General features: G+C 44.6%; 1 protein-coding gene across 1 annotated transcript in view; it reads left to right on the forward strand.

Moving 5' to 3' along the window:
- Positions 1–10,000, forward strand: part of svep1 (sushi, von Willebrand factor type A, EGF and pentraxin domain containing 1) — a 131,634-nt gene that overhangs the window by 70,944 nt on the left and 50,690 nt on the right. Inside the window, exons 6-9 of the mRNA XM_038995253.1 lie at positions 680–859; positions 3,893–4,087; positions 6,157–6,275; positions 9,710–9,839. Of these exons, the coding sequence (XP_038851181.1) occupies positions 680–859; positions 3,893–4,087; positions 6,157–6,275; positions 9,710–9,839 (624 nt within the window). The remainder of the gene's footprint in view (positions 1–679; positions 860–3,892; positions 4,088–6,156; positions 6,276–9,709; positions 9,840–10,000) is intronic.

Raw genomic sequence — 10,000 nt, forward strand, 5'->3', positions numbered from 1 at the left:
GGTAAGAGGCTTGTTAAGTTGGAACATGGTGTGTGGAGTATCTGGCTGGTGTGTCAACATTTTGACTGTAGATTAAGATCATGTGTGTTCGGATTGAATTATGGGTAAACGTTTACTGGGATCACTACTGTGTGCCAGCAGCTGCAGAGAGAGAGAGAGGGAGAGAGAGAGCGTATGTGTGCATAGATGCCTGCCTGCTTGCCTGCGTGTGTGTGCGTGTGTCTGCATGCATGTCTGTGTGTGTCTCTCTACCTGTCTGTCAGTCTGTCTTGTTCCACTGTGGGACTCCCAGCCAGTTCAACTATTAGAGAGAGGGTCTCCTGAAAGACTGTGTATCAGTGATGATGAAAACCGGCACACTGAACACACTCTGTTAGACATCAGGCCAACTAGGACCATCCGTTCATGATCATTGCAGTAGAGCAAATGATAGGTCCCATAAAATATTCAGCTAATGTTTTAGACACATGAAGTATTCTTTAGGAATGGTGCCTTCTTCAATCCTCATTGTATCTGCCTCTTTTTTCCTACCAGTCTGTCTCTCTCTCTCTCTCTCTCTCTCTCGATCTCTCGCACGCTCTCCTCTCCTCCTTCTCTTAGTTTAACCAGATATTTTCATTGCAGTTAGACTGGCAGTCTCGAAGTCTTGTGTCCTGTTCTGTTTCTCTGTGTACCGCAGTGCGCTCCTGTCCCACCCTCTCCCCGCCCCAGCATGGACACATGAACTGCAGCACGGGTGTCGCCTCCTACAGGGCAGCGTGTGAGGTGCGCTGTGCCAAGGGCTACAAGCTGGAGGGAGACGCCAGGCTCAGTTGTCAGGCCGACTCGCAGTGGAGCGGGATCCAACCACGGTGTGTGGGTAAGCCTGCAGGAACCTACTACCCAGCTCTCCCCCTGAAACCTCATTCTACCCCGCTCTCCCTCGTCACACCCTTGGTGTCTTCATCTCATACTCCCATCTTTATAGTGTCAGTGAACAACCTTGACTCCAGCCTCCCCAGTCTGACAGAGTTCAGTGTGTCTGTGTTGTGATTCCTCCGTTGTTCCTCTGACAATTCATTATTAGGTGAAAGGTCAGAGCAAGATGCATGTACTGGGGTGTTGGTGTACAATACTGTACGCTCACACACACTTGAAACAGAACACAGTGGTTAAACATATGGTGTGGATTTGCTTGCAGCAGCGCTACATCACTTTAGAGAAAGATATATCTGCCTGCTCATAACAAAAGATGTCTGACACAGGCACACACACACACACACACACACACACACACACACACACACACACACACACACACACACACACACACACACACACACACACACACACACACACACACACACACACACACACACACACACACACACACACATGCCCAACACGTGCACGCACACACACTCACCACACAGAGGCACCACCACAGGTCAGGCACACAAACACACAACAAATGGGCAGAACGGTAGTGTTTTACCCACAAACCTCCGGCCATTCGGCTTTGGCCTCCAATGATTCACCGTCTCTCTGTATCTCTCTCTCTCTCTAGCTATTTAAAAGCTACAGACATCTAACCAAAGGCACTCATTTCGTTTCTGTTGATCGACTCCAATCTCCCCCGGATGAAGTTCTGATTGAATTACAGTTTGTTTGTGTAGCAGTGTAATGTGATCACTTTGGCTGCTTAAAGGGGCTGGATATATTTTCTTTTAATCCGATGAAGTCTCCACTGTTATTTTGAGAGGAGAGTGTTTCTCCTATTGCTCTTCCCTCCTCTCTTCCTCCTCTCCTTTCCTCTCTTCCTCCTCTCCTTTCCTCTCTTCCTCCTCTCCTCGCCTCTCTTCCTCCTCTCCTTTCCTCTCTTCCTCCTCTCCTTTCCTTTCCTCTCACCCTCCTCTCCTCGCCTCTCTTCCTCCTCTCCTCTCCTCTCCTCTCCTCTCCTCTCCTCTCCTCTCCTCTCCTCTCCTCTCCTCTCCTCTCCTCTCCTCTCCTCTCCTCTCCTCTCCTCTCCTCTCCTCTCCTCTCCTCTCCTCTCTTCCTCCTCTCCTCTCCTCTCTTCCTCCTCTCCTCGCCTCTCTTCCTCCTGTCCTTTCCTCTCTTCCTCCTCTCCTTTCCTCTCTTCCTCCTCTCCTTTCCTCTCTTCCTCCTCTCCTCTCTTCCTCCTCTCCTTTCCTCTCTTCCTCCTCTCCTCCAAATCTGACTCCATCTAGAAGCCAAAAGACTAGAGAATGATCTGGGGACAGTTCTGGGTGGAAGCCACTCACAAGCACTATGTCCAGGAATGCATTAAACCCCTTGTCTATAATAGCTGTGCGGTCTTATATTAATTTCCGAGGACATTCTTGTTTCTTTTGTAGTGAAACTGATTTACTGCTTCAGAACATTGGTTTATTGCATGACGACTGAGCGAGCCTTGTTTAAAGGCCAGAGATTCAATCTCTCTGTAGGGTGAAAACACAGGAAACAGGTTGATGTGCTCCAAGATTATTCTCTTCTTTTCCTTCCCCAGTTCCATTACTGTAAGTTTTTGTGTTTCTCTGCTTCATGTAGTTGAAGTCAATGCAGTCAGTTTTTTGTGACTGTCAAAAGATGTCTTCTCAGTTAGGGCATGGAATTTTCCCTGACTATGTGACCTGACCACGACAAATGACTTGCTTCACTCATAGTATATCTCATCTTCTGTCTCATCTTCTCTCTCTCTCTCTCTCTCTCTCTCTCTCTCTCTCTCTCTCTCTCTCTCTCTCTCTCTCTCTCTCTCTCTCTCTCTCTCTCTCTCTCTCTATATATATATATATATATATATATACACACACAACCGTTCAAAAGTTTGTGGTCACTTAGAAATGTCCTTGTTTTTGAAAGAAAAGCACACTTATTGTCCATTAAAGTAACATAAAATTGATCAGAAATACAGTGTAGACATTGTTAATGTTGTAAATGACTATTGTAGCTGGAAATGGAAGATTTTTTATGGAATATCTACATAGTCATACAGAGGCCCATTATCAGCAACCATCACTCCTGTATTCCAATGGCACGTTGTGTTAGGTAATCCAAGTTTATCATTTTAAAAGGCTAATTGATCATTAGAAAACCCTTTTGCAATTATGTTAGTACAGCTGAAAACTGTTGTACTGATTAAAGAAGCAATAAAACTGGCCTTCTTAGACTAGTTGAGAGCCTGGAGCATCAGCATTTGTGGGTTTGATTACAGGCTCAAAATGGCCAGAAACAAAGAACTTTCTTCTGAAACTCGTCAGTCTATTCTTGTTCTGAGAAATGAAAGCTATTCCATGCGAGAAATTGCCAAGAAACTGAAGATCTCATACAACGTTGTGTACTACTCCCTTCACAGAACAGCACAAACTGGCTCTAACCAGAATAGAAAGAGACAGTCCATCATTACTTTAAGACATGAAGTTCAGTCAATATGGAACATTTCAAGAAAGTTTCTTCAAGTGCAGTCGCTAAAGCTGGCTCTCATGAGGAACGCCACAGGAAAGGAAGACCCAGAGTTACCTCTGCTACAGAGGATAAGTTCATTAGAGTTAACTGCACCTCAGAAACTGCAGCCCAAATAAATGCTTCACAGAGTTCAAGTATCAGACACATCTCAACTTCAACTGTTCAGAGGAGACTGCGTGAATCAGGCCTTCATGACATAATTTATGCAAAGAAACCGCTACTAATCTGTCCAGTGGAAATCTCGTATATCAAATATGAAGTATATTTTGATTTGTAACACTTATTCAGTCACTACATGTGTTATAGTTTTGATGTCTTCCGTATTATTCTATAATGTAGAAAATAGTCCAAATAAAGAAAAACCATTGTATGAGTAGGTGTGTCCAAACTTTTGACTGGTACTGTACTGTATATGTCTCTCTCGCCTCAGAGGTGCGTTGTCCCCCCATGGTGACTTTGAGGAACGTCCTGCTGTCGCCCCCTGCCTGTGGACAGAGGAAAGTGAAGCCTGGCACCTTGTGCCGCCTTGCCTGTCGCCACGGTTACCGTCTCCAGGGAGACCTGGAGGCACGCTGTCTCTCCTCCGGGGACTGGAGCACTAACATCCATAAAGCCACCTGCACAGGTAAAACAAAATGTAGGATACTGTGTGTGTGTGTGTGTGTGTGTGTGTGTGTGTGTGTGTGTGTGTGTGTGTGTGTGTGTGTGTGTGTGTGTGTGTGTGTGTGTGTGTGTGTGTGTGTGTGTGTGTGTGTGTGTGTGTGTGTGTGTGTGTGTGTGTGTGTGTGTGTGTCTGCTCGTGAGACAGTTTTCCATGCACCCCTTCTGCACCTTCCGTGCATTTCTTTCCACGTGAACCTTCTGCTGACTGCTTTTGTAGTCCCTAATACAGAGGAGAACCAATCCCTGTGTTTGAGGGTTGGGGGAACAACGTTGTAATTGCATACAGCTTCTCCAGATGCTTTGCAGGTGAAAGAGGTGGCTGTAGAATGAGTACTGTTTCGGGCTTTATATCCACACACATGCACACATGGACACGCACGCATGCACGCATGCACGCATGCACACACACGCACCCGCACCCGCACGCATGCTCACACACACACACACACACGCATCCCTCATGGCCTCCAATAGAAAGCAGGCTGATTAAGGCTGTGTCATTAAAAAGTGGAAGATATGTCATAAAGATAAAAGGAGTGGAGAGAGGGATGGGGGATGTCATTGAGATCCATGGGATGGCTGAGGCCAAGGTGGGTCTGCTCTGGTTCTCTTCTCACTGGCACATCTGGGAGGGAGGGAGGGAGGGAGGGAGGGAGGGAGGGAGGGAGGGAGGGAGGGAGGGAGGGAGGGAGGGAGGGAGGGAGGGAGGGAGGGAGGGAGGGGAAAAGAATAAGAGTAGAGAGAAGAGAATAGAAGAGAAGAGAAGAGAAGAAAGGAGAGAAGAGTAGAGAGCTGACCTGGTTCCAGCCTCTCTCATAATACCTATGACACAAACAGTAAAATATTTCCCTTCCAATAAAGGGAAAACCCTGGCAGATCTGATCAGAAGTCTGTGTGTAAGTTTAATAGAGACGGATACTTCACTAGATGGGTCATGTCCAGCTGTGAACTTCCACACAAAAGGTAGTCCAGCTCTGTTCTCAATGACCTACCTGGCTTAGTAAAGGTTAGAAGGAATCAGGTGTTTGACACAACTAGCTCTGTGGAACTGGTGGTCAGTACAAAGGGTTAGCATTGCACTAGTATGTAAGGGATGGAACAGAGATAGCGACAGCTGTAATAGACTTATATGGCTATGAGGTGATGTCGATAATAAAGATGGACATATAATTGGCTATGAAGTCGATGTGTTAGACTACAGTACAATTAATTAAAAACGGAGGGGGCTCTGACGTGCTGTGTTAGAGAGGTCAGAGGTTATATGTGACAGCACTGTCACTCCCTCAGTGATAAGAAGTAGCAGGGCCACATATGACAATGTGTGATGTAGAAGGCTGCATCCCCAATGGCACCCTACTCCCTACACAGTGCACTACCCTGGTCAAAAGTAGTGCACTATGTAGGGAATTGGGTACCATTTGGGATGAAGACAAAGTCTCTTCCTCGGTTTGTTGCTTTAGTTCATGTCCCTCTTGTAAGTGTACCCACTGGGCACAGACGTCAGTTCAACGTTTGGTTGAGTTTTCAACTAAAGTAAATCCAACGTGAAATCAACAGAACATTTCACCATGTCATTGGATTTAGGTTAAAAGTTGGGTGAAAAAAATACAAAATGCCCGTAAATTGATTACTTTTTTCAAATCAAATCAGTTTTCCATGTTGATTCAACGTCATCACAGATTTTTGTTGTTGAAATTACGTGGAAACAGCATTGATTCAACCAGGTTTTACCCACTGGGTATTGTTCTTAGAAGAGTTGGAGTTAATTCCATCTAATTTCCTGTCAATTGAGGAGTTGAATGGCAATCATATGGAGTGCCATCATGTCAAGTTAAACTGACTGGAATTGAAACAGAATAAAATTGATTTAGGATTTTACAGTGATTTATTGTTGTTGTTTATTTTCTCACCCTCTTTATCCATCCTCTCCGTCCACTCGAATACTCAAGACTGTCATTTATTGGTTGTTTATTTTCTCAACCTCTCCATCTCTGCCTTTCATCTGTCATTTTGTTTTCTCACTCCATCCAGACTCAGAGCCCCCTTGGGTCCAGTGCCCCAGAGACGTGGTGGCAGAGACGGACGAGAGGCGTGGCACTGCCAACATCAGCTGGAACGTGCCTGCTGCTACTGACAACTCTGGGCAGGAGGTGAGGAGAGGGCTGTCTCTTTACTCCTCCAGGGGATGCTAGTGTTTGCATACGTACCTGTCCTGAGGTAAAAGGTTGCCACGAGCAGCACCGCAGATATTGAGAAGAGCGAGATGCAAGACTTCTCTCTCACACAGTCACACACTGTATCTGTGCATGGGTTTGCTTCACACTGTTACAGCCTGGTTGCCAGGGGACCAAAACAGGGGAGAAGTGGAGCCTTGCGCTTCAACCCTCTTAGTTGTTACGGATATTTACCCACCATGCTGTTTGCTTTCTGCATCTCAACTCAGCAAAAAAAGAAACGTCCTCTCACTGTCAACTGCGTTTATTTTCAGCAAACTTAACATGTGTAAATATTTGTATGAACATAACAAGATTCAACAACTGAGACATAAATTGAACAAGTTCCACAGACATGTGACTAACAGAAATTGAATAATGTGTCCCTGAACAAAGGGGGGGTCAAAATCAAAAGTAACAGTCAGTATCTGGTGTGGCCACCAGCTGCATTAAGTAATGAAGTGCATCTCCTCCTCATGGACTGCACCAGATTTGCCAGATTGAGATCCGGGCTCTTCTCTGGCCATGGCAGAACATTGACATTCCTGTCTTGCAGGAAATCACGAGCAGTATGTCTGGTGGCATTGTCATGCTGTAGGGTCATGTCAGGATGACCTGCAATGACAACAAGCTCAGTCCGATGATGCTGTGACACACTGCCCTAGACCATGACGGACCCTCCACCTCCAAATCGATCCCGCTCCAGAGTACAGGCCTCGGTGTAACGCTCATTCCTTCGACGATAAACGTGAATCCGACCACCACCCCTGGTGAGACAAAACCGCGACTCGTCAGTGAAGAGCACTTTTTTCCAGTCCTGTCTGGTCCAGCGACGGTGGGTTTGTGCCCATAGACGACGTTGTTGCCGGTGATGTCTGGTGAGGACCTGCCTTACAACAGGCCTACAAGCCCTCAGTCCAGCTTCTCAGCCTATTGCGGACAATCTGAGCACTGATGGAGGGATTGTGCATTCCTGGTGTAACTCGGGCAGTTGTTGTTGTCATCCTGTACCTGTCACGTGTGATGTCAGGTGTGATGTTCGGATGTACCGATCCTGTGCAGGTGTTGTTACACGTGGTCTGCCACTGCGAGGACGATCAGCTGTCCATCCTGTCTCCCTGTAGTGTTGTCTTAGGCGTCTCACAGTACGTACATTGCAATTTATTGCCCTGGCTACATCTGCAGTCCTCATGCCTTCTTTCAGCATGCCTAAGGCACATTCACGCCGATGAGCAGGGAGCCTGGGCATCTTTCTTTTGGTGTTTTTCAGTCAGTAGAAAGGCCTCCTTAGTGTCCTAAGTTTTCATAACTGTGACTTTAATTGCCTACCGTTTGTAAGCTGTTAGTGTCTTCACGACCATTCCTTGACGACCATGTTCATTAATTGTTTATGGTTCATTGAACAAGCATGGGCAACAGTGTTTAAACCCTTTACAATGAAGATCTGTGAAGTTATTTGGATTTTTATGAATGATCTTTGAAAGACATGATCCTGAAAAAGGGGTGTTTCTTTTTTTGCTGAGTTTACATCATCTAAGTCTACCTTTAATCTTTTTTCGTGAACAGCTTTTCACAAAGAGTCACAAGGTGAAAAACATCAACCCAGTCCTAAACCCCAAAGAGCAAACAGTAGCACAGTGTCAAGGAACAAGCAAAAACTCCCAAGGAAGGAAGAATACTGTAGAGGAACTAAACCTGTCAGGGTTTATTGAGTAATCGAATGGTAACGGTGTTCTTTTGACCACTGACCCCTACCAAACACAATGCTATTTCTCTGTAAACAAATTAACAACAGACTTTCAGCATGCTTGTACAGAAGGGCATTCAACATGTACTGCACTGACACAAATGACTGATGATTGGTTGAAAGAAATTGATAATAAGAAGATTGTGGGAGCTGTACTGTTATATTTCTGTGCAGCCTTTGATATCATTGATCATAACCTGTTGTTGAGAAAACTTATGTGTTATAGCTTTTGAACCTCTGCCAAATCGTAGATTCAGAGCTATCTATCTAAAAGAACTCAGAGGGTTTTCTTTAATGGAAGGTTCTCTAATGTCAATTATGGTGTACCGCCAGGCAGCTCTCTAGGCCCTCTACGCTTTAATTTTTACCAATGTATGTGTGTCTATGTATGCTGATGATTCAGCTATATACTCCTCAGAAACCACAGCTAATGAAGTCACTGAAACCCTTAACAAAGAATGGGTGGCCAGTAATTAACTGGTCCTGAACATCTATTAAACTAAGAGCATTGTATTTGGTACAAATCATTCCCTAAGTTCTAGACCTGAATCTGGTAATAAATGGTGTGGCTGTTGAACAAGTTGAAGAGACTAAATTACTTGGTGTTACTTTAGACTGTAAACTGTCATGGTCAAAACATATAGATTCAATGGTTGTAAAGATGGGGAGAGGTCTGTCCGTAATAAAGAGATGCTCAGCTTTTTTGATACCACACTCCATAAAGCAAGTCCTGCAGGCTCTAGCTTTATCTTATCTTGATTATTGTCCAGTCATATGGTCAAGTGCTGCAAAGAAAGGCCTAGTTAAGCTGCAGCTGAACCAGAACGGAGCGACACGTCTTGCTCTTCATTGTAACCAGAGGGTTTATATTAATACTATGCATGCCAGTCTCTCTTGGCTAAGAGTTAAGGAAAGACTGACTGCCTCACTTCTTGTTTTTATAAGAAACATTAATGTGTTGGAAAGTCTAAATTGTTTGCATAGTCAGCTTACACACAGCACTGACACACACACTTACCCCACCAGACATGCCACCAGGGGTCTTTTCACAGAACAAATTCAAGGAAAGATATAGTATTATACAGAGCCATCTTATATAATGAAAGCGAACAGCAAACCTGGCTTCAAAAAACAAATATAGCAACACCTTACGGCACAACGCCTCTCCCGCATATAACCTACTTGTTGTGTGTATTTACTGGCATGTACAGTATCAGTCAAAAGAGTGTGCAAAGCTGTCATCAAGAATCTAAAATCTAAAATATATTTTGATTTGTTTAACACTTTTTTGGTTACTACATGATTCCATATGTGCAATTTCATAGTTTTGATGTCTTCACTATTATTCTACAATGTAGAAAATTGTAAAAAATAAAGAAAAACCCTTGAATGAGTAGGTGTGTCCAAACTTTTGACTGGTACTGTATGTGTAACTGATAGATGCACACACACATACTCAATGTTCATTTTTTTTAAAAATGTATGTCAATTGTAAAGTCTTTTGTCTGTAATGTCTTTTTAGTTTTGTGTCAGACCCCAGTAGAACTAGCTGTTGCCATTGGCGTCGGGCTAATGGGGATCCTAATCAATCAAAATTCAAATACCTCTGACCTCTGCCCTCTAGGTCCTGGTCCAGGTGAAACCTGTGTACACCCCTCCCCAGCTGTTCCCTATAGGAGAGGAGAGGATCACCTATGCAGCTACAGACCGTGCTGGGAACCAGGCTAACTGTACCTTCACTGTCACTGTCATAGGTGAGGTCAGATCACAACCAAAAATCAACCACATCACATCCACCTCATAACCACATCACAACCAACCATCAGATCACAACCACATATTAGAACCACATCCCAACCCCATCATAAAACAACACAACAAAACAAAACCAATGTGAAACATGTAGTTGAGATTG

Source organism: Salvelinus namaycush, chromosome 6, assembly GCF_016432855.1.
Source record: "Salvelinus namaycush isolate Seneca chromosome 6, SaNama_1.0, whole genome shotgun sequence".
Lineage (NCBI taxonomy): Eukaryota > Metazoa > Chordata > Actinopteri > Salmoniformes > Salmonidae > Salvelinus > Salvelinus namaycush.